At 43.3% G+C, this 25,185-nt stretch overlaps 1 protein-coding gene across 1 annotated transcript in view; it reads left to right on the top strand.

Moving 5' to 3' along the window:
- The window catches only part of VOPP1 (VOPP1 WW domain binding protein), a 146,532-nt gene extending 121,657 nt beyond the window's left edge, over nucleotides 1-24,875 (top strand). Inside the window, exons 3-5 of the mRNA XM_077491608.1 lie at nucleotides 19,263-19,340; nucleotides 22,364-22,500; nucleotides 24,106-24,875. Of these exons, the coding sequence (XP_077347734.1) occupies nucleotides 19,263-19,340; nucleotides 22,364-22,500; nucleotides 24,106-24,281 (391 nt within the window). The 3' untranslated portion in view covers nucleotides 24,282-24,875. The remainder of the gene's footprint in view (nucleotides 1-19,262; nucleotides 19,341-22,363; nucleotides 22,501-24,105) is intronic.
- Nucleotides 24,876-25,185: the final 310 nt, after the last annotated feature.

Genomic DNA, 25,185 nt, shown 5'->3' with positions numbered 1-25,185 from the left:
ATCATGCGTTTACTTTCTTGGGATCATGGTGATGCTATATTCTCACATGCACATAATCCTTTCACAGCTTTGGTAATGTCAGGTTGGTATTTCAGCTAATCTATTGTTACCAATATGAGCTGCTATCTATTCCTGTGGGGAGGACACGCAATAGGATTGATTTCCTAAAGGCAAATAGACTATACACTTTGCAAAGTGCAATTGCACTCTGTAAGTGCAGTTGCTCAAGAACTTAGTAAATGGGGTAAAGCTTCACTTTGCAAAGAATACCCAATCATATGCAAGGAAAATAAAAAAAACAGCACTTTTGCTTGCGTATGATTGGATGATGGAAGTCAGCAGAGCTTCTGCTCATTTCCTAAGCTCTGGAGCAACTGCTCTTGCACAGTTTATTTGCCTTTAGTAAATCAATCCCCAATATGTTATCATGTACCAAACAGTAGATCACAGGTGGAAACATATACAGGCATACCCCACTTTTAAGTACACAATGGGGTTTATTTACTAAAGCTGGAAAGGGCAAAATCAGGCTCACTATTGCATAGAAAACAATGAGCCTCCATGTTTTATTACCAAAGCTTAATTGAACAATCTGGGGTTAGAAGCTCATTGGTTTCTATGCAGAAGTGAGACTAATTTTGCCCTTTTCAGCTTTAGTAAATAAACCCCATTGTGTACTTAAAAGTGGGGTATGCTTGTACAACATTTTAGGGACCTCAGGCTGCCAGGTTTTTTAAAATGTTGAAAATGAGACATCTGCAAAGACAACGTGTTAGGTACTTATAACAGAAATTCTATTCCCTTTCTGCCAGTTTCACCATACATAATTTTAATAAAATAAGACAAAGGGGTGGATTTACTAAAGGCCAAAAAAATGTGCACTTTGCAGTTGCTCCAGAGCTTAGTAAATAAGGGGGAGCTCTGCTGACGTCCATCATCCAATCACGTGCAAGCAAAAATGCATTTTTTTTTTTCATTGCACATGATTTAGGTATTCTTTACAAAGTGAAGATTTCCCTAATTTACTAAGCTCTGGAGCAACTGCTCTTGCAGAGTGCAACTGCACAGTTTGTTTACCTTTAGTAAATCTTCCCCATTGCAACCAGCCACTGACTTTTCTCATCTAATGAAAGGAAGTTGCTAAAGTTTGTACATTGTACTGCCTTATTGCCAATAAAGTGAACTTGTGGATGTAAACCCCTTGCGTTGTAAATTGTGTCATGTAGTTTACCAGTAATACAAAGCAAAATGTTTTCATCAATATAAAAAAACATTCCAAATACCTTTTTTTGGTCCATTGTTAAAAAGCAGTCACATGATTCTCTGCTGTATCTTGGGCTTAGATGAATATGGGTGGAACTACCTTTTGATAATCAGCCGATCTACTACTGTCACATATCCCAGCTGCTGTCAATCAAACAGTGTAAGGCTGGGTGGGCATGGTATCAGCAGTCCAATCAGAGTACAGGCATGCCATGCCTTTGTAAAAGGCAGATACTTTACAGGATTCTGTACCCTGGTCCTCATTTGTGACGAGTTGGCGGGGGAGGGGAAGATGGGATGGCAGCAGAAGTCTGACCACAGGGGTACAAGCACGCTTTACGTGTCTACAGTGTCCTGTAGCTCCCAAGTAGAAAGCACAGATTCAAACTGACCATGTTAGGATATATGTGCTTCTGTGCCTGGCATGGTCAGTTTGAAAAAAGAAAGCAAGGGGACTGGCAGGGTTATCAAGTATTTGGCAGCCAAGTAAGCAATGCACTGAGAACAGGCTATATTTTAATAGAATTACACAAAAGGTCATCATTAACATAGCATGAAAACATGCAGGACTGCGTTTTACCGGCAGGTGTTGCATGCATTCCTGTGCTGGCAGTCTCATTGTTATCTATTGGGGCACAGCGACTGCACAGGCACTGCTGTGTCCCAGTATGACATTCGTGCGGGTCCCCAAACTCACCCTGTGTGCATTCAGGAATTCCTACCTGCACCCAGTAGCACACAGCCTGAGACTAGACAACTTTGGGCACTGCAGTGCCTAGGCACACTCGAATACAAGAAAATGCCCTACTAATTATCAAGAGGACTTCCAAAAAAAAAAGGATAGATATTTTAGTGTACCGCACAGTTAAAGCAATAGTAAACTGCCACAAGCAGGGCCAGTGCTACCACTAGGCAAACTAGGCGGCCGCCTAGGGCGCTCTGCTGCCTAGGGGTACCCAGCCGCTGGTTTCCCTATCTGTCTTCATGCTATGTAAGTTTTCGGTGCTGTATTATAAATACCTCTGTAATAACTGTTATAACCTCTAGTGGGCGCTGCTGGGAAAAAGCGTGCACATCTAGGGGGATGCAGGGGAGGCCTCTGCTGTGTGCTACTCAGGCAGCCGCTCTGTAGTGTCATTATAGAGACACAGCACTGGAGGACATGTACTGATGGAACAGAAGCAAACATCCCCTGCGCGCCTCTATGATCAGTGCTCACTACTGCAGCCGCATGCTTCCTCTAGCGCCACCTTCTGTCACACTGATGCTCGGACAAAGGGAGTGATTCATGGGCGGAGCCAGGGGGTGGCAAAATGCTCCAGCCCTGGCCACAAGACCGCCACCCCCCTGCAGGTTTGAAGACTAAGTCTACTTTTCTTGAAAAGAAAAACATTCCTCTCTGGGTGACCTATGCACATTGCAATGATTTTAACAAACCTTGTTGCAGAGTCCTACCTTTTGTTATACTGTGTGTTTGTGTCCATGTAGTAAGTGAATCTGTATGGGAGTGGTTTCATAATTATCAGCCAGATACTGCAACTGCAGGGCTCTAATGAGGAAAATTGCAGGGTCTGCATCCCTTTAGACATGTTTTCCTATTGGGAGTATCTCACCAAAAATGAAATTTTTGTTGCAGGGAATGTCTCATATCTGACTTGTATATTAGTGCAGAGTTCTGGGAAAATCAATCACACAATCAGAAAATTATGTTTCTGGGGGGCATATTGTACACATTCTTTGTACAATATTCACCTCCAGATAGCCATATTACATTACATTTTACAGAAAATTACAGAGCTGCTGATTGAAAAGGAAAGATAATTTTTAATAACATTCAATTACAATATGACTTGAATCGCAATTGTATATTCTATATTATTATTATTATTTCCCCCCTTGAAAGTGGAGTTACCCTTTAAATCATAATAGGCTAATATGCTAGCACTAGACATGTGCAGAACAAAAAAATTGTTTTGTTTCGTTTTGATGTGTTGTTTGAATAAATTTGTTTAGTTGAATTCGTTTTGTTTATTCGCTTTTTTAAATCATTACATTTTTTTGAATTCGGATCAATTTGAAAAGTTTTCAAATCAACTTCAAAAAGTTTTCAAATTCGATTAGTTTTCCAATTTCCAAAGAAAAGAAAATAGAAAATAAAGGAATAGAATAAAAATGTTAGAAAAATATTCTAAAACTATTTGAATTTCGTCCCAATTTTTTTTTTCGTTATTTCGGAATCATTTAAATTCGGTACTATTCTAATTCAGAAACATCTGAATTTCCAAAAAACAAAATTTATGACAGGCTTACCTGTAGTGATGGCCGAACGGTTCGCCCGGTGGTCGTTTCGCGGTGAATTTCGGCTGTTCGCGGTCCGCCCGATCGGTGGACTATTGCTGCCGTTCGCCCGGCGGACTTCCGTGTTTTCTGTGTAAAAGAACTTTGACCTATGATGACACATCCATCATGGGGTACAGGACAGCCAATTCAGACATTACAGCACATGGACACTTGGACATTACAAACTTATTATTGAACTTATAAATAGACCCGATCCGGCGGCCATTTTACATTCTTTCTTCTGTCACTATAGGGAGAGGTTGCTGTGTGGAGCAGGGAGAGATTGCAGTGACCCAAATCGCTAGCTATTTGGTACACAAAAGTTATTTTCAAGACTGGTATAGGTGTTAGGTGTAGTTCAGGATATAGGTTTGAGGCAGTGCTGTGCTAGTGATTGTTGCAGCAGCCTGAGTGTCTTTTGTCAGTTTAGAGAAAGGGACAGGACGGTGTGTGCTGCAGGGACAGTCAGTTTAATCATTAGCTGTTACTATCAGGTCCACAAAAGTGCTATTCCAGTTATTGTTCCAGCAGCCTCTGTTTTGTCAGTTTATATAGGGACAGGCAGGAAGCTGTGTGTGAGGCAGTGAGGGTCAGTTTAATCAGTAGCTTTTACTATATTAGGTCCACAAAGGTTCTTTTCAGGACTGGTATCAGTGGTATGGTAATAGGCTTGTACACGTATAATATTCTTTCTTCCAAATATAGAAAGAATATTATACTTGACTGCTGCCCTTCTGCTGCAGTCTGCTAATCAGTCACAACCTTCTTGTTCCACAAAGGTCCTTATAAGGACTGGTAACCTGGTGTAGGGTGCTACAGTACATAGGGTTGAGTCAGGTACAGTCTGCTATTCTGTAAGGACTGGCATAGGTCCACAATACATAGGGTTGAGGTGCACTACTGCTGACCGCTGCCCTATACTGCAGCAGTCCTTCATCAGTATAGGGACTGACGTACAGTCTGCTAATCAGTCACACACAACCTACTTGTTCCACAAAGGTCCTTATAAGGACTGGTAACCTGGTGTAGGGTGCTACAGTACATAGGGTTGAGTGAGGTACAGTCTGCTATTCTATAAGGACTGGTATAGGTCCACAATACATAGGGTTGAGGTGCACTACTGCTGACCCCTGCCCTATACTGCAGCAGTCCTTCATCAGTTTAGGGACTGACGTACAGTCTACTAATCAGTCACACACAACCTACTTGTTCCACAAAGGTCCTTATAAGGACTGGTAACCTGGTGTAGGGTGCTACAGTACATAGGGTTGAGTGAGGTACAGTCTGCTATTCCATAAGGACTGGTATAGGTCAACAATACATAGGGTTGAGGTGCACTACTGCTGACCGCTGCCCTATACCGCAGCAGTCCTTCATCAGTATAGGGACTGACGTACAGTCTGCTAATCAGTCACACACAACCTACTTGTTCCACAAAGGTCCTTATAAGGACTGGTAACTTGGTCTAGGGTGCTACAGTACATAGGGTTGAGTGAGGTACAGTCTGCTATTCCATAAGGACTGGTATAGGTCCACAATACATAGGGTTGAGGTGCACTACTGCTGACCGCTGCCCTATACTGCAGCAGTCCTTCATCAGTATAGGGACTGACGTACAGTCTGCTAATCAGTCACACACAACCTACTTGTTCCACAAAGGTCCTTATAAGGACTGGTAACCTGGTGTAGGGTGCTACAGTACATAGGGTTGAGTGAGGTACAGTCTGCTATTCTATAAGGACTGGTATAGGTCCACAATACATAGGGTTGAGGTGCACTACTGCTGACCGCTGCCCTATACTGCAGCAGTCCTTCATCAGTTTAGGGACTGACGTACAGTCTGCTAATCAATCACACACAACCTACTTGTTCCACAAAGGTCCTTATAAGGACTGGTAACTTGGTCTAGGGTGCTACAGTACATAGGGTTGAGTGAGGTACAGTCTGCTATTCTATAAGGACTGGTATAGGTCCACAATACATAGGGTTGAGGTGCACTACTGCTGACCGCTGCCCTATACTGCAGCAGTCCTTCATCAGTATAGGGACTGAGAGTTTTGTCACAGGGTCATTTAAAAAAAGACAGGCAGAGAAAGAGGCAGGCCCCTCCGCAGGGGTGGTAGGGGTAGGGCAGGAGCAACATGCTTGAGCCAAAGTGGGAAGTTGCAGAAGGTGCGTTCAATTACTTTAAAGGACGCACCAGACTTGGTTGAGTGGCTCACTCAGCCTTACTCTTCTGCACCCTCCTCATCCTCTCGATCTGCACCCTCTTCTTCACTCTCTGCTATGTGCACCCCCAAAGACACTACCACCAACAACACCACCACCACATACCTTCCGCTTGAGTCACAGGAATTATGTTCTGATCCATATCAAGACATTTCTGATGCACAGCCACTCTTGGTATTGGATCAGGAAGAGGAGGTAGCAACAACCGCTACTCAGCAGTCTGACGACAGTACCCAGATCAGTCCAAGGAGGAGGTTGGTCCCCGGTGTTGCTGCCTACTCCGAGATCTCTACTTATAGCGGTGAGGAAGGTGATGTCGATGATGTCGTGTCTAGTGATGTCACGTGGGTGCCCACAAGAGAGGAAGAGGAGGGGAGTTCAGAGGGAGATATGGACCAGCAGATAGATAGGAGAAGCAGGAATAACTTACATTGCACAGGAGGGACAAAGCAGACTGCAAATGTATCAGAAGCGAGTCATCGACCATGTACGGTCACATCTGGCGCTCCCAGAACACCGGCACATGGCTCCGCAGTGTGGGCTTTTTTTAACGTGTCCGCTGCTGACAATAGTGTTGCCATCTGCAATCTTTGCAGTCAACGCATTAGTCGCGGTAAGCCCAACACTCACCTAGGGATGACCGCCTTAAGAAGGCACATGAGCAGCCATCACCGAGCCCAGTGGGAGCAACGGAACACACAAAGCCACACTCCAGGCTCTCACCGTCCAGCCTCGTCTTCTACTTCTCCTTCTCCTCTCTCCTCACAATTGTCCTCCACTCCACCTTCCATCACGCCAAGCTCACGTTTTTCTGCAAAAAGGCAGGCTTCCGGGTGGGGGGGGAATTGGGTAGTTCGTAGTAAGTTAGCTTTGTTGTTAGGTGTCTGTGGGCCTCCGGGCCGGTTGTGGATGCGGCTGTGAGGGCACATCCAATGTTGTATGTCTGTATGTTTGTTATAAAACCAATAAAAAGATTAAAAAAAAACTCTCACCGTCTAGCCTCGTCTTCTACTTCTCCTTCTCCTCTCTCATCCCAATTGTCCTCCACTCCACCTTCCATCATGCCAAGCTCACGGTTTTCTGAAAAAAGGCAGGCTTCCGTGAGCCTAATGTTCGAGCGTAAAAAAATGATGACGCCGGATAACCCACTTGCCCAACGGTTGATGGCTGGCTTGTCAGAACTGATAGCCCGCCAACTACTGCCATATAAACTGGTGGACTCAGAGGCCTTTCAAAAATTTGTGGCCATTGGAACACCGCAATGGAAGGTCCCAGGAAGGAAGTATTTCTCACAGAAGGGCATCCCAGAGCTATATGGCCATGTTCAGCGGCAAGTGAATGTATCTCTGGCACACAGTGTCGGTGCCAAGATACATCTGACCACAGACACGTGGTCTAGCAAACACGGGCAGGGAAGGTATATCACTTTTACTGCCCACTGGGTGAACCTTCTGACGGCCGTCAAGCATGTAACCCGTTGCACCCATGTAGATTTGGTTTTACCGCCACGGATTGCATGCAGGCCTGGCTCTTCTTCTCCTCCTCCTCCTACTCCATCCTCCTCCCTCTCCTCCTTGGCTGACTCCTCCTTTTCCGCTTCTAGCGTCTCTTCCGCTGCGTCGCCCAAGCTCCCCAGAACCTATTCAACATGCCAGGTGAGACGTTGCCATGCCGTGCTGCGTCTGTTGTGCCTGGAAGCCAAGAGCCACACTGGCCCGGCACTCCTTTCAGCTTTGCGTTCAGAGGCAGATCAGTGGCTAACACCGCTCAATTTGACAGTTGGTAAAGTGGTGTGTGACAATGGTGCCAATCTGCTTAGCGCATTGAAACAGGGCAAAATCACCCACGTGCCATGCATGGCACACGTCTTAAACTTGGTCGTGCAGCGATTCGTTGTCAAGTACCCTGGGGTCCAGGACATCTTGCGGCAGGCAAGGAAAATCTCGGCCCATTTCAGAAGATCTTACACGGCCATGGCTCGCCTTGCTGACATTCAGCGGTGACACAATCTGCCGGTTAGACGTCTTATTTGCGATTGCCCGACGCGATGGAACTCAACCCTCTATATACTTGATAGGCTGCTCCAGCAGAAACGTGCAGTTAACGTCTACCTGTATGAACTCTGCGGCAGAACAGGTTCTGGGAGCTGGTTTTTTTTTCACTGCGCCAGTGGCTGCTCATGCGCGACGCATGCAGACTTCTGCAGCCATTTGAGGAGATCACCAAACTGGTCAGTCGCAGCCATGGCGCCATCAGTGACATGGTACCTTATGCCTTCTTTATGGAGCGTGCATTGCGGTGTGTCATTGATCAAGCTGTGGAGGAGCAGGAGCGGGAAGATGAGGAAGTCACAATGCTGGATGAATTCCCAGGGGGGGCTACTCTATCTGAGACAAGTCAACAACAGGAGTCTGAAGAGGAGTCAGAGGAGGATGGTGCCGGGGCGGATGAGGAGGAGCAAGAAGAGCATGCTTTAAACCTTTCTGGGACCCCTGTTGTTGTGCGTGGATGGAGAGAGGAGAATGAAGAGGACCACATTATCCTGGATGATGAGCAGGAGCCAGGCCACCACACCGCTTCCACTTTAGTGCAAATGGGGGCCTTCATGCTCCAGTGTTTTAATAGGGACCCCCGTATAAAAAGCATAAGGGTCAAGGACCAGTACTGGGTGGCAACGTACTTAGACCCGGTACAAACACAAAATGGTGGAAATGTTACCGCCGTCACAGAGGGCTGTCAGGATGCAGCACTTCCAGGCCTTGTTTCGAGAAATGCTGCATTCTGCTTTTGCGTGCGCTGGCAGAGGAGCAATTCCCACTCCCAGAGAAGGAGTTGCGGGTACCAATCCAACAGCGCCTGCAAGAAGAGGCCGGTTTGAAGACGTGTTGGTGACTTCGGATATGAGGTCATTCTTTCAGCCGACCCATCGACAGGTGTCATCCGGATCCAGCATCAGGGAACGCCTAGACCGTCAGGTGTCCGACTACATCGGGTTAACGGCCAATGTGGACGCTCTGAGGTGTGATGAACCCCTGGACTACTGGGTGGGCAGGCTTGACCTCTGGCCAGAGCTTGCCCAATTTGCAATCGAACTGTTGGCTTGCCCCTCGTCCAGTGTCCTGTCCGAAAGGACGTTCAGCGCAGCAGGGGGGATCGTGACCGATAAGCGTACTCGCCTAGCTCATGACAGTGTTAACTACCTCACATTTCTAAAAATGAATGAGCCGTCACAAAGAAGGAAAATGGTGTAATGGACGAATGTGTTCATGCGGGTAAACTTTGCCCCAGTTGAAGACACATATGTCGAAACGCGTCGGGCGAGCTGTTGGTACCCCACATTGCTTTTAAGTTCATTTTGTTTTTTTATGTGATCACCAAGTCATTCATTACCTTTTGACTTCAATAAACCAACGTTTTTATATCGTTTGACCCGCACCATGTGGAGCCTTTTTTTCTTTTTCTTTTTATCCATTGCTTTGGTTTAAAACTTCACAAACACCCCCCTCCCCATTCGGGGGAGGTTGGAGTATCGGCACAACGGGCTGCGTCTGAGCTTGATTACTTTGACCTTTGATGTTCCATCTGAAAGGATCCACCATTGAGCCTACAACCGTCTGGAGCTCCTCCACCAGCTCAACTGACCTCTCTCCTTACACTCCTTGGTCCCAGATTGTGACCTCAAGCCTTCTAGACTCAACCGTCATATGACTGAGTGAGTCCAACTGTTCCGGTAAGAAGTATTTATCTACTTTTCACTGATGTTTACAATCAAGTTTACCCGCATGAACACATTCGTCCATTACACCATTTTCCTTCTTTGTGACGGCTTGGTCACTCCTATGCCATCAACATAGTGGAATGAGTGCCTAATGTTGGACTTTGATTTCTAGGCATTTAGTTCTGTGCGATTTCTGTTTTATCATTATAATTTATGTTGATTACATTTATTATTATTGTAGCGCTACACTGTTTTTATTATTTTACCTGTTGAACTTTGTTTGTTTTTGGTGTTGGCTGCTGTTGTGGCCGTTGTGGCCATCTTTTCACAAACTATAGCGCAGTGTTTTCCCTCTTTATAAAAATGAATGAGGCATGGATCTTGGAGGAATTCAACACATGTGACCAGTAGACCATGTATATGTCTATAAACAATTTTTTTTAATCGAGCAAACAGACCTTCTTTCTTCATTTGGCTCACTTCCTTGTCCAAGAAAAGCACACCGTACTATATGCCCGTACCCTCCTGTTTGAAGAGGTTGAGCGGTGCCATATTTCTACTGGGGCTGCTTATTATGAGGGGCTCCCACCATTCCTGTGCTGTGCTGACTTCCTCCTGGGGCTGCTTTTTATGAGGGGCTCCCACCATCCATGTGCTGTGCTGACTTCCTCCTGGGGCTGTACCTCTGCTGTGCATATTATGAGGGGCTCCCACCATCCCTGTGCTATGCTTATTATGAGGGGCTCCCACCATCCCTGTGCTGTGCTGACTTCCTCCTAGGGCTGCTTATTATGAGGGGCTCCCACCTTCCCTGTGCTGTGCTGACTTCCTCCTGGGGCTGCTTATTATGAGGGGCTCCCACCATCCCTGTGCTATGCTGACATCCTCCTGGGGCTGCCTATTATGAGGGGCTCCCACCATCCCTGTGCTATGCTCATTATTAGGGGCTCCCACCATCCCTGTGCTATGCTGACTTCTTCCTGGGGCTGCTTACGGTGCAGGTGTCAGTGCTGTATATCACGGTGCTGATGTCAGTACTCTCTATCACGGTGCTGCTGTCAGTGTTGTATATCACGGTGCTGGTGTTAGTGCTTTATGTCACGCTGCTGATGTCAGTGCTATCTATCACGGTGCTGGTGTCAGATGACTCTATCACAGTGCAGGTGTCATTGCTGTATGTCACGCTGCTGATGTCATTGCTCTCTATCATGGTGCTGCTGTCAGTGCTGTATATCACGGTGCTGGTGTTAGTGCTTTATGTCACGCTGCTGATGTCAGTGCTCTCTATCATGGTGCTGGTGTCAGATGACTCTATCATGATGCAGGTGTCATTGCTGTATGTCACGCTGCTGATGTCAGTACTCTCTATCACGGTGCTGCTGTCAGTGCTGTATATCACGGTGCTGGTGTTAGTGCTTTATGTCACACTGCTGATGTCAGTGCTCTCTATCACGGTGCTGTTGTCAGATCACTCTATCACGGTGCAGGTGTCATTGCTGTATGTCACGCTGCTGGTGATCATCTCCTGCACCCTCTTCTTTGCCTACCCTGACCTTCCCTCTCCTCCATTGCCTTAATGCGCTCCACAGTCCTGAATTGTCACAACAATTTCCCATATAAAAAAAGAATGCTTGTAGTTGTCGATCCCAGATTCACCTCATACATGTGTTATGTCATTGGCCATGTGGTGGGACTCTGTTTGCACAGCTATTAATTATTTTGTGGCTGCAAATTTGACCTGTAGGTTTGCAAAGTTCGCCTCCCATTAAAGTCAATGGGGCCCGCCACGAACGTTCTGGTTCGTGAACTATCGGCCGCGTTCGCGGTCCGCGTTCGCGAAGCGTCCCGTCGGAAGTTCGTCCATCACTACTTACCTGCACTGTCACAGCTCCCCAGTGCTTCCATCTTCACCTAGTCTGTCTTTTGGGTAAGTGGGCTCCGGTTGGCCAGCTGGAGCTGCAATGTCATGCCCACGCATGTGCATCAGAGCCCTGGCCATGGCATGGCGTTCTATATTCTACAGTACACTGTGTGCCCTGAATGCAGAGTATCTCTGCTCATGCGTGGGTGAGGTCTTTGGCTATTCCAATGTGAATACTCTATCTCCTAAACGGTACATGTTTAGGGGATATTCATTGTACCTAGTCACAGCTCATGGTTTTTCATTTGTGGGGGGAGGGTGGCAAACAATTAACCCCTCCCTTCGCTGTCTTACGTTCGGCCCATTTACCCCATCTAGGCGGTGGGCATCGGGCAGTGACGGACATCAGGCTGCGACAGGCATCGGGGCACTGGGTAGTGGCTCTTGTGTCTCTTCCCCTCCTCCTAGGCATTCCATAGAATCTTCTGTCCTTTCAGCCAATAGGGTGACAGCAGGTATCGGACCCGCTTCCCAGTTGGCCGAGAGGAGGATCAATGAAATTGTAACACCTGGGTGGGCTCGTACCGCAATGCTCTGCGCCCTGAGCCCCCCCTAATTTGAAGCCTATTAGAGCATCTGTTTAAAAATAACACCCCCACCATTGTAATTCAAGTGCCCAGTGTCCTGAAAAGGGCCGGACGCAAGAATAGGGGGTGACGGCGGTGATGGATAGAGCATCACATCGCCATATCAATAGAAGGTGGAAGGGGTGGCAGCCATGGAAAGAGGGGGCGGGGCTCGGGCGCCCATAATGGATGGGCCGCCACTGATGGTACCTACAGGTAAGCCTGATTGTAAGCTTACCTGTAGGTGCAACTTAAAAATAGAGTTTACTTCCACTTTAACATTTCTAGATGTTACCTATCCTATAACATAGCAAATCTTTCTTTTTTTAGTTCAGGTCCACTTAGCTGTCTGCATATGACTTATTTGTATGCTTTCCTTCATGCTACACATATTTCTATGTAGAGTAGTACTCTTGTGATCACCTTTTATCTCAGTAATTGAGTGGCAGAAGATTGTATGATAAAAAGCCTGGCATGCTGGACATGTATTATTATTATTATGTATTAATGCTGACACTATTTGGAGGTAAGGCGCTGATAGCAGATGAAGTTGAATGTATGAGAGGCATAAAAAGGTCAAGTTAACTCCTCTTTACAGCAGCAGTTCTTAATTATCTGTCTGAAGAAGTCCTTAAGCAAGTGGGTCACCATCACGTGTGCACGTAGAAGAATACGATAAAAGTAAATCTAGTTTTATTTGCCTTCTTTGATTCAGCATTTTCCCTGCTCATTCAGTAACGCTATAAACTTTGGTGCATGGAGCATGTTTATGGAAGCCAACACATTTTAATGAAATGAGCCTTTTGTCATTTAACGATCTTATAACATGGATCAGCGACTGCTAAAGCCCCCAATTATAAGATCCTTATAACTTACTCCTTTGTTGTTGTGAGCTTATCCTGTTACTGTTTTTTTTTTGCTGGTTATTCTATGTTGTTAGAGCTCTGGGTGTCTCTAATTTGGAGTTTTTTCTTTTCATATTCACATCTTCCATTTTTTGGCTCAGATATTTTTCTGGAACTTATCAGCTTAGTCAAAAAAGGCAAAGGTGAGACACCTATACTGTGTATAGTTTGCTGTATGGCTTTATTCATTTGAACATTTTGCTGGATACACTTGGAGTAGACCTGAAATCAAATAGTGGACACTTGCTTATAGAGAGGTTTGCTGTGTTTCCTCCACTAATGGGATTTCAGTTCACTAATGCCGCGTACACATGCCTGGACATTTCGACAGCAAAAGTCAGATGGAACCAATCTGTCGGACAATTCGTTCGTGTGTGGGCTCCATCAGATCTTTGCTGTCCAACATCTGGCGAACTTTAGAAATAGAACATGTTTCACATTTTTCCGCCGGACCCAGTTCCTATGGAGAAATCCGCTTGTCTGTATGCTAGTCCAACGGATGAAAACCGACTCTAGGGCAGCTATTGGCTACTGGCTACGAACTTCCTTATTCTAGTCCGGTCGTATGTCATCACGTTCAAATCCGTCGGACTTTGGTGTGATTGTGTGTGGCCAAGTCCGTTCATTTGGAAAGTCCGTCGGAACTCCGCCCGAAAGTCCGGTCATGTGCACGTGGCATTAGTCTCTGTTCAATGAGATCAGCTTCAGATCCCTAATATTTTGACATTGAGAAATAGTATATATAAACTGTATTTAGTGGGAACTAACTACATAGCTCCCAACTGTGCCTGATTTCGAGGGACTGTCCCTGATTTAGAACAATGTCCATGTCCTCTGTCCCTCTTTCCCTCTGGTTTGTCCCTCATTTTGGTCTGATCTATATAGTTGTATATAAAATGCACTTTTTTATCTTTCAAAAAGTGTTTCCCAGTGCTAAACCTTTCATCCAAATTCTGAATTGCATTTGTAAGAATGGAAGCCCCCGAAGCAACCCTCGTTCTCCTCCTCCGATACCGCCATCTATAATGGAGTGACTTCCAGGTATCGCAACTCCGGCACTGTGACTGGCCGGAGCCGCAATGACGTCACTCCCGCGCATGCGCACGGGAGCCGCCACAAATGGCATGATCATCGTTAGCAGCGGCATGCTCAGTGCGCCTGTGTAGGTTTAGGAGATATTTCTTGCACCTACAGGTAAGCCTTAATCTTATAAAAAAAGGGAGGAAAATGATTTATAATGTTTTTTTATATCTATACACAAATGCTTTGCCTTTCATTTCTATTTTAGCTAAATGTGTTGTTTTACAAAGTAATCATTTACAATCACTTTAAGCCCTAATAAGTGACTGGGTAGAGTGATTTCAGACAAGAAATAACTGTATGATTTATAATATTACCAGAAAATCACAACTGTAGAAAACCATCCCATAGATGTTTTTCTACTTCTGCTGGTCTTGGACCCTCCACATGTATCCCCTGTTACCCTTCCCTGTTCTTGAGGGGGGTCCTTTGCTTTTCTGAATATACAGTCCATAAACAAATATGCTATTTGCATTTCCTGACGAAGCAGGCGCAATAGCCTGAGAAATGTGTACAGCATCAACCCCCCTCTCCAAAACTATTTTCAAACAACATAATCAGAAATCTATATACTGTATATCAAGAAAAATACTTGAAACCGCCAAACAATTATATATTTTATGAAAGCAGGGGTTCTGTAGAATAAAAAAGACTGCCAGTTGGTCCTGTGAAACACAGACATTATTTTATTAGTTGCATTTAGTTTTTCTTCGACTTCTTGAATTTATTTCACATTACTTCTCTTGGTATTGATTGAGTGGAAAAATTCATTCTGTACGTAGACATACATGATTCTACTCAATGTTTTCATAAAGTAATAACATTCAGCCTTTGTAACTAAACCGTCCATCAATTCACCAATGTGATTGGGATCTGTACCCTGGGCTGCTACCTACAGATATATTAGTTTATGTTACAGTAGAATGGTTGCCCTAATAAAAGTAGCCCATTGGATATTATGAATGGATTATAGATTATAGCAGTGTTAATTTTGTTAATCAAAATATTTTCGTCATTGAAATTAACACTATTTTAGTCGACTAAATTACGACTTAAATGAAAACAATTCAGATGACTAAAATACGGCTAAAACTAAAATGGCATTTTAGTCAAAAGACTATACCTAAAACACATGTATCCCCTGATACCTTCCCCTTCTCTTTGGTCAAGGGGAGTCCTTTGCTTTTCTGCCTGCTTATACAGTCCATAAACTTATATATGCTGTTTGCATCTCCTGACAAAGCAGACGCGAGTGTCTGAGAAACGCGTGCAGCACCCCCCCCCCCCCCCCTTTCCAAAGCTATTTTCAACATAATTAAAACAATATATATATATATATATATATATATATATATATATATATATATATATATATATGTATATATAGATAGATAGATAGATAGATAGAGGTATATATATATATATATATATATATATATATATATATATGGATATATTTATATATTTAAATGTTTATATTCACTGGTGAGAGATCTCTAGATAAATAAGTATACATATTGCAATAAAAAATATCTTATGTTTAACTACTTTATGTCATTTTGTTAAAAACTGAATCCTTGAAACCACCAAACAATTTTAGATTTTCTGAAAGCAGGGGCTCTGTAGAATAAAAAGGGCATTTTGTATGGTGCACAATGTTTGTGAAAATGTATATCAAATCTATATTTTCAGGAAAAAATATACTGATTCATTTTGATTAATATTAATGAAATAATATTAAATACACTAATTCATTTTGATTAATATTAATTTTAATGCACACATAATAATACCCAATTTTTCATTAAAATTAAAAAAATGAGGTTGTGTTGAGTAAGTAAAAGCAAGCATGTCTTAAAATTGCATATGCTTGTCAAATGCTAAAAAAAAATGCTACACAAAATGGTTCATAGGCATCCATACTGTACTTTAGAGCTAGCTGTGAATACATTTTTTTTTATTTCTATTTATTTTATTAAAATAACTTTTTTTTTTCATTCAACGTTACTACTATCACAAAGGGACTAACAAGCCCCCTATGTGATAGCATAGGTAGGTGACAGGTTTGCTTTTCTAAGATATCAGGTGTCTATTAGACCCCTGATGTCTTCCCTGCCCTCCACTGCAGCTATTTAAGCACAGAATGTGCTCGATTAGCTGCTTCACTGACCCTAGTAGCCAGGAAATTACAGCTCTGAACCCAGAAGTGACTAAATGCTTGTCTATTCTGGTTGGGGGCCGCGTGCCATGTAAGTAATCATGTGACTTTACTGAAAGTCTGGGAGTCGGCCCACATGCCTTTAGCTTGTTTTTAACCATTTAATCATGCTAATCTCCAGGATTTCTCCAGACCCTCTCCCATCCTCTGGAACTCGCTACCTCCACCTGTCTGGCTATCCCCTACTCTTGCTACCTTCAGGCGATCCCTGAAAACTCATCTCTTTGGGAAAGCCTATCATATCTCCAGCTAATATTATCACTTCCATCAGCTCATTCCCCACAGTTACAACCTTCTGTACCACCTGTCCCACCCTATTAGATCGTAAGCTCTTCTGAATAGGACCATCTTAATCCTCTTGTATTTTATTGTATTATAACTGTATTTTCTCCATTTTATATTGTAAAGTGCTGCCTAAACTATATAAATCCTGTATTATAATAATAATAATAATTTAAAGTCCAGGGTATTCATTTATGGCCTGTTGACGCCAAGTAGTTAAGATTGTTTCTCCATCCTACATTTTACGACCTTGAATTGTAAAGGGGCATTACTTGTATAGATTTGGTAATATTAAATGTAAAAAAAAAATGAATACATTTTTATGAAATCTTGTGTACGTGTGTGGCTTATCCGTAGCGCCCAAAAATTCCACCAAAAATATTTTTTTTTTACTGTACAATATATTTTCTTGCTTGGGACATGATGCATTGACCCCATGGGCTGGTCCATGACTACATTTCACTAAAGTCAGTAAAGGGAAAGATATTGGCTTCAAGGGGACCCACAGGCAATACTGGTGACTAGTTATTTGGACTCTTTTTGGGGCACAGCTTCCAGATTTCAGTTTCTCTTCAACAGACAAAAGGATTTCTCTGTTTCAATTTTTCCAGATGGTCTGGTAAGCTGATGGTCAGTCAGTTCTGAGCAATAAGGCAGCCTATATATTACATCGTGTCTCATCACTACAGGTATTTTCTGTTTTAGACAACAAATTGCATTCTTACATGGAAAGTATACATCGACCTATTCGATCATTGGCGGGTGCTGGCGGACATCCAGTCCACGTTACCCACCGCTGGGCTCCTGTGATCGTGAGTGCCCCCTACCCTTAAGAGCCGGATCATATATATATCGTGACCTGGTGCACAATTGCTGTCCTGTAGCAGTGAAACTGCTATGGGGCGGATCTGAAGTGGTTCATTTTGTTACTCTGTATCTTACATAAAATTGTTTTTAATTTTTTTTGTGATTTAAAAAAAAAGTGAGGAGCAGTGGCAGCTGGTGTCTTTTTTTTTTTTTGAAGGTGGGGCAGCAAACAAAAAGCTTTCAGCTCCTCCTCCTAGGTGTCCAATAGGATTGCCTGTCCTTTCAGCCATTCGTGTAACCGGTGTCAAAACCCGCTTCCTGATTGGTAGGGAGGAGGATCAATGTTACAACAGCGAGTATTGATTCGCTGTTGTAACACACCTGGGGTGGGCTCGGAGCGCACTCTCTGCGACCAGATCCCACCCTATACTGAAGCCTATTAGAGTCTCTGGCTCTAATCTGTGCTTCAAAAAACACCCCCTCCTATATTGGAATCCATGTGCCAGTGTCCTGTCCTGAAAGACGCATGGATAGGGGAGGCGGCGATCGTGCGTCCTTAATGGACGGGACGCCCCTGGTGAGGAGGCCATTTGAAGGATTTCTCAACATATTTTTATTTTATTGCATATACAAGATTTATATAGAAGGCGCTGAACGTTAGTACTTGATCAGTCCACCTCTGCTCTTTCCATCTGCCTTCCTTCTGTGAAGCAGCACGATAAAATTAGCATGATTTATAACGCTAAAAATAACCTGTTTTTGATGCTTTGAAACACAGACATTTTTTCATTAGTTGCAATATGTTTTTCTTCAACTTCTTGAATTTATTTCATATTACTTCTCTTGGTATTGAGTGAGTGGAAAGCATTAGTTCTGTAGACACAAATGATTCTATACGATGTTTTCATGTAATTACCGGTGTGGTTGGGATTTGTACTCTGGGCTGTTACCTACAGATATACAGTATTAGTTTGTGTTACAGTTGACTGGTTGCGTTAATAAAAAGGGACCTAAATCGATAATATGAAACATTATAGATGAAGGCAAACATAAACAGAAAAGGATCCAACAGTATAAGATCTTTTTTGGCTTGCCAATTGAAACACATTATTATCGCTCTACATCAGTGGCCTCCAAACTGCTGCCAGGGGGTCAGATGCTGCCCTTTGCTTGCCTTTATCCGGCCCTTGGGGCAGTTTTCCTCCCACTGATGCAAGACACTATTCCTTCCATTATGTCCCAACGATGGGACATAATTCTTGTTAACAACATCAACAACTGGGCACTATTTCTCCCATTCACACCAATGTAGGGGCACTATTCCTCCCACTGACCCCAGCGAAGGGGCACTATTCCTCCCACTGACAACAACAATGGGGCACTATCCCCCACACTGATAAAAATGATGGGGCACTGCTACTTCCACTGATAACAACAATGGAGCACTATTCCTCCCACTGACACCAATGATGGGACACTGCTACTTCCACTGATAACAAGGATGAGGCAATATTACTTTCACCGATAACAATGATGGAGCACTATTCCTCCCACTGGCACCAACAATGGCACGCTATTAATTATACTGGCACCAACGATGGCGTACTATTCCTTCCCCTAATGCCAAAGATGCATTCTTTACTCCCACTGACGCCAGGATAATTTCTACTCCCAGTGGCCACAATTCAGCCCACCTAATGTCTGAAGGACAGTAAACTGGCCCTTTGTTTAGAAGGTTTGGAGATCCCTGCTCTACATAAATGCTAGCCCTTATGCCAGCATGCTACGATGCTGAGATCAATGTATAAGACTCTGATTCCTCTGCTGGGGAGAGACTAGGGATCACAATCATAAATATAACACGGTGAGCCTCAATGGGCTTCCCGGTCAAGTCAAGTTGGTTGGTATTTTAACTTAATGTTTCTCTTTTTAGATGTCGAGCATATGAAGACTGCTGTGGATCCAGGTGCTGTGTACGAGCCCTTTCCATTCAGAGACTATGGTATTTCTGGTAAGTAATGTCCCGTCCAGATATAGGGTTGGAGTTGACATGCAAAGCCAACTTGGCTCCACCAATGTTGCACCGCCTAAAAGCCTCTACACATGCCCAAACTTTTGCTGCTCAAACTCTCCTGTTCTATAGCTCTGTTCATTCCATTCAGCTTCCTCCAGATCAAAATACCCCCTGTAAATGGAACATACCCCTATTCACCACATACAGCATCCTCAAACTTGCATGTAGATCTGAGCAGGGAAGCTCAGATGTCTCCCTAATGCCCTCCCCAAAATCCTCTTGCTTTGTCAGGTAACTTTCAGGCTTGCTGGAAAGCTTTTCTTCTCAGCTGTCCAAGTAAGATTACATTATAATGTCACCCACTGTTCCACCGCCATAGTCTTTATTAGAGAGTAATGAAGTTCTCCACACGAAAAGTCTCGCACATGGCAGACTTTCTCAAACAGCGCAGTCTATTTCAAGTGGACAGTTTTCCTTTTACAGTAAGACAATCTTTCTCATAACAGTCTCTCTAATAGGGTAAATTAAAAATAAAAATGAGAAAATGGCACCTAATATGTTAATCTAAACTATTCTAATGCAGCACCAAAAATTTGTCTTAAAGTGGATGTAAACCCAATGTCAATTTCTAAACTACTGCCATTAGGGTTATCTATAAGGATATACATGCATCCTACATGTATCTTTACCTGTTAAATGTCTCCCCTCTGTCTGTCATGAGACCCGAAAAACTGCATATTCTGTGAGTGGATCTGTTGTTTGGAGCTCGGTGAGTGGAGTCGTGATGTCAGACTCCCCGCCCACCTCTACACTCCCCTTGTCAGTATGCATTTTCACCTGTGTATTTCTTACACTGAACTTCTGCTATGATCTCTAACATCCAGTGAAAAGACAGGAAAGTAACCACATGACTTCAGCATGCCCAATTATGCTGAGGTGTGGAACATCCAATCCTGGCAGAGCAGCAGAAGAAAGGAGTGGGAGGGAATTAAAAAATAATGCATGTCTCTTAGGCTAGTGCACCAGATATGTAAATCACCTGTCACTCACAGCAAGGGGGAGGATTTAACAAAGTTTTTCTCTGTTTGTCAAGATTTATCTCACTGAACAATAAAAGAGGATTGCTCAGAGCTGGATTAACTCTTTTGTGGCAAGACTGGGCTGAAATGATAGGAAATCTTATACTCTACATCTATGGTTTACATCCACTTTAATTAATAAAGCCTATGTAAAAAGTGGCTAAGGTGCAAATAGAACATAATGTTCTATTTGCGCCCTTTACCACTTGTTACATCTTTAATAGGGTAGTCTCTCACAGATCTTGCTATCTGACATGGGCAGTCTTTTAAAAAGAGGATCTCTCCTTAAAGAATATGTAAACTCAGAATTTCATATTCCTGATACGTGCCACTGTACCATAATCTCAGAGCTGGACCTGTGAAGGGCACTTATCAAGAGTGGCAACTATGTCCACCCTTTCCATGCCCCCTCTCTCATTCATTAAATCTGTACAATAATTTCTATGAATGAAAAGCAATCTATAAATGGAAGGGTAAGACCTTTCATTCAGCCCCCTGCACTCCATTAATAGATTGCTAATAGATTGCTTTTCATTAATGGAAGCCTCTATGAATAGAGTAGGGGGGTGTAAAGGGCGGACATAGTCAGCATCTTGATGAGTGCATGCCACTGGTATTAACCCACAGCACCAGAAGATCATCGTTGTGGGGAATGGGTGGTGGTGGCAAAGGATTGAAGCTAACAGCCCCACACGGGACACTATGCATTGAATGTAAGTAATGTCCCTTGTCTTGTTTTATTTTAGTTTTTTTACTAAACATATGCTTTAACCACTTCAGCCCTGGAAGACTTTACCCCCTTCCTGACCAGAGCACTTTTTGCGATACAGCACTGCGTCGCTTTAACTGGCAACTGCGCTGTTGTGTGACATTGCACCCAAACAAAATTGATATCCTTTTTTCCCCACAAATAGACCTTTCTCAGTTTACGCTGATATGTATTCTTCTACATATTTTTGTTTAAAAAAAAAAAATCGTAATAAGCGTATAGTGATTGGTTTGTGAAAAAGTTATAGTATCTACTAAATAGGGGATAGATTTATGGCATTTTTTTTTTTTATTAGTAATGGCGGCAATCTGCGTTTTTTTATCATGCCTGCGACATTGTGGCCAACACATCGGACACTTTTGACACTATTTTGGGACCAGTGACATTTATACAGCGATCATTGCAATAAAAATGCACTTACTGTGTAAATGACACTAGCAGGGAAGGGGTTAAACACTAGGGGTGATCAAGGGGTTAAGTGTGTCCTAGGGAGTGATTCTAACTGTAGGGGTGATTGTCTCACTACAACATGACAGATATCATTGCTCCTGATGACAGGGAGCAGTAGATCCCTGTCATGTTGCTAGGCTGAACAGGGAAATGCCTTGCTTACATAGTGTTACGATCGAGTCCACGGGGCCACAGGCATGCTCACGGAGTATGCGGCGGTGCACGCCCACTTAGCCACGTCTTAAAGGGGACGTATGGGTACACACATTTGCCAGCCGTGCCATGGTTCTAAATGTACTTTGTTATGCGCTGGTCGGAAAGCAGTTAAAGCAGAGCTCCACCCAAAGAGGAAGCTCCGCTTGTCTGCCTCTTCTCCCCTCCACTGCCACATTTAGCACCTTTTGGAGGGGAGTGGGTACCTGGTTTTCACCTGGTTTGCCGTGGCGAACTGAGATGTAATATCGGTCCCTCCTCCTTCCCTTAGCATGGCGCCAGCACCCGAGTCGGTTGAAGAATCGGCTCAGGTGAGGACACCGCTGAATGCCTGGGGGGGGAAGCTCCTCTTTACGTTAGTCGAAAAAGGCCAAACTTTCTTCAATAATCAATGGCAGAGTACTATTGATATTATATACTTGGTTAACCTAAATATAGTGTATTGATATTAAAAATAAATGCATTTATTTTACAAAGATGACATAAATGTTTTCCCTGTGTTCTTCTAGGTTCCTGTTGATGATGGGAGTTCTGTTTTGCTGCGGAGCGGGGTTCTTCATACGAAGGAGAATGTACCCTCCCTTGCTTGTTGAAGAACCAACATTTAATGTATCGTACACGAGGCAAACTCCTGGGCCTCCACCAGGTCAGCTATCCCCTTATTTTATTTTTAACATATGGTTAAGAAATGAAAGAAAAATTGTCTGAAACCTTAATAATATAATTGCATAACTTTTTTTATTTATCACAACGGTGTAAAAAAACACATGTCTTACCGGAAAGCAGAAATTAGAAAATGTAAAATGACTAAATAACGAATTATCTGAAAACATTTATTTCATGGTAGTCCTTTGTTTTGGTACTTACTGAATTAGGGCTCCATAACAAGCATGCAGCAAGTGATATGAGTCAAGTGAAAACTTCTGATCTGAATACTTGTTTCAGGTCATTGACTACAACTAATTTCATAAGTGAATCCAGGACACTACAGCATGATAGCCAGGAAGCTAGCCATTGTCTACACATTTTCTTCTTATTTCATTCATGACGGATGTACTTGAAATCTTTTCCTTGCGGTTGGTAAAAAGCTAATAAACAATACCCTGACATGTAGAAGAATGTTGTATGTGCCCAACCATTCCGCTACATCATGCCAAGGGACATCACAGCTTACATAGTGTACAATCAGGAAATTCCTATTGTGTTATGGAGCAGAGTTTTTTCCTGTTTAGTTTAGAAATAAACCTATACGGAGATAAAAAAAAAAGTAAGTTGTCACTGAAATTCCTTGTTATTTGCCTGGCTGTCATGCTGATCTGAAGGCTTCAATACATTCTGCGTCACCAACCAGTCACAATTATTCATATCTGGTGTTCTGACTACACTTATACTATAGCAGCTGCTTGCTTATTCCAGGTCAATGACTCAGGAAGTACTGAAGCAGTGGGAGCCATTGCTGTCAGTCAAATTCTGTGAGAAGGGAGAAGGGCAGGGCCTAGCCACAGCCCGACTCAGGAGGTGTGTGTAGATGCATACAGCCAGGCTCAGGATCAAGCCAGTCCAGTAGGCACCAGTGTCTTATTGCGCTGTCCAGTGCACTCTATTTGACTTGGTCAGACAAACCCCCTCCCTCTAACTCAATGGTCTCCAAACTGTGGCCCATGGGCCAGATGTGTCCTTTTTTTTTCCCTTTATCTGACCCTTGGGGCACCATGCCATTCAATAACACTGATGACGGGGCACCATTCCTGTTACAGATACCAATGATTTGGCACCTTTTCTACCTTGAATACCAACAATGGGGCTCGGTTTCTCCCACTGATTCCAAGAATAGGGCACTATTTCTCCTTCACTATAACACATAATGGGCCACTGTTTACTCTCACTGAAACCAGGGTGTTTTTTAAACCCACTCGCCCTAGTTGGTCCCCATAAAGCCTCAAGGACTGTAAACTAGGCCTTTGTCCATAAAGTTTGGTGACCACCGCTCTAACTGACCCTAACAAGGCACAGATGCAGGCACAATGTGGCGTAAACATTGTGGTGGCTGATATCCTCTCCCCTGAATGTAATTTAGTTAACATTTAATCTACTTTCAAACACAAATATATAATATAGAGTAATAGACTTCTTACCTCTATTGCTAGATCAGTATCTTAGCAAATGGGTCCCTCAACAAAATAAATCATGTGCAAAAATCAAACAGATCGCTATCCTTTAAACATGAGCTGTTCTTATTTTTTTTTTTCAGGACCTCAGCAGCCAGGGATGCCCTACTACTCAGATCCAGGAGGAATTCCAGCTCCTGCTCCCTCTTTTCACATGCAGCTGAACTCACCACAAGGGAACCCAGCATTTCCACCTCCCCCTTCCTACTACAACACACCTCCACCACCCTACGAGCAAGTGGTGAAGTCTTGCAAATGAAGCAATTTTGCACTTGGCGATAATTTTTCTTAAAATTGACTTTTTACAACGGTTTCCACTTCACCATGAGGAGGACTATCCCTTGGCATGATACTTGCTCTGCTGGCATCAAAGCATTGTGTGCCTTGGCCGGGCCCAGGAAATGGAACAAATCTTTCTAGAAAATGGTTGCAGTATGACCAGTTCTCAACTGTTCATGTTACCTTCTCAGCACAAGCATGGGGTTTGAAGAATAAATGCACTCCTCCATTGCTGAAAATACTTTTTATTTCATTTTTTTTTTCTTTACACATTCATGGTCTGTGGTTCTTTCATTGTAACAATGTTGGTGGCGTGCAGTACATATCTTTGCCTATTATACCTGAGAGTGCAAGCAGATTTAAGCAGTATGTACATTTAAAGGCATGATCTTCATGGAAACCATATTGGATAACTTGTCGTTCTCATCCCGTTTACATAAAAAATAGAAAATAAAAGTAAAATGTTGTATGATGAGACATCTGTAACTGTACAATTACATTTGAAAAGGAAATTACTTTGTTTGAGACAGGTGTTGGGCTTTTTGCACAAATAAAAACTTCTGGCACATCAAAATTGACTCAATTTAATTGATGTTATCCTATTGTTGTTTTTTTATTCTGAAGAAAGCCCCCAGGCAGAAGACAACATTAAGTGATAAATATTCTATACGATTAAGTCATTAACATCTGGCTAGTTTTAGTTGCTCCTGGCACTCAATGTTCTGCTTTATGCCTATGTTTGGCCAGCAGCAATTCTAAACCCTCTCATTGACAGCAAGAACTCTAGAATGTCAGTCTTCTTAACTAGTCACCATATGTTATATAATTCAGTTCACTGGACGCGGTTATTTTCTAACCAACTTTGATCTTATTAAAATACTGTT

Source organism: Lithobates pipiens, unplaced genomic scaffold, assembly GCF_037356315.1.
Source record: "Lithobates pipiens isolate NorthernLeopardFrog02 unplaced genomic scaffold, aLitPip1_a1.2 Scaffold_19, whole genome shotgun sequence".
In the NCBI taxonomy this organism is placed as follows: Eukaryota; Metazoa; Chordata; class Amphibia; order Anura; family Ranidae; genus Lithobates; species Lithobates pipiens.
Note: the sequence above shows the minus strand (reverse complement) of the source record. Positions and strands in the feature narration are given on the sequence as shown.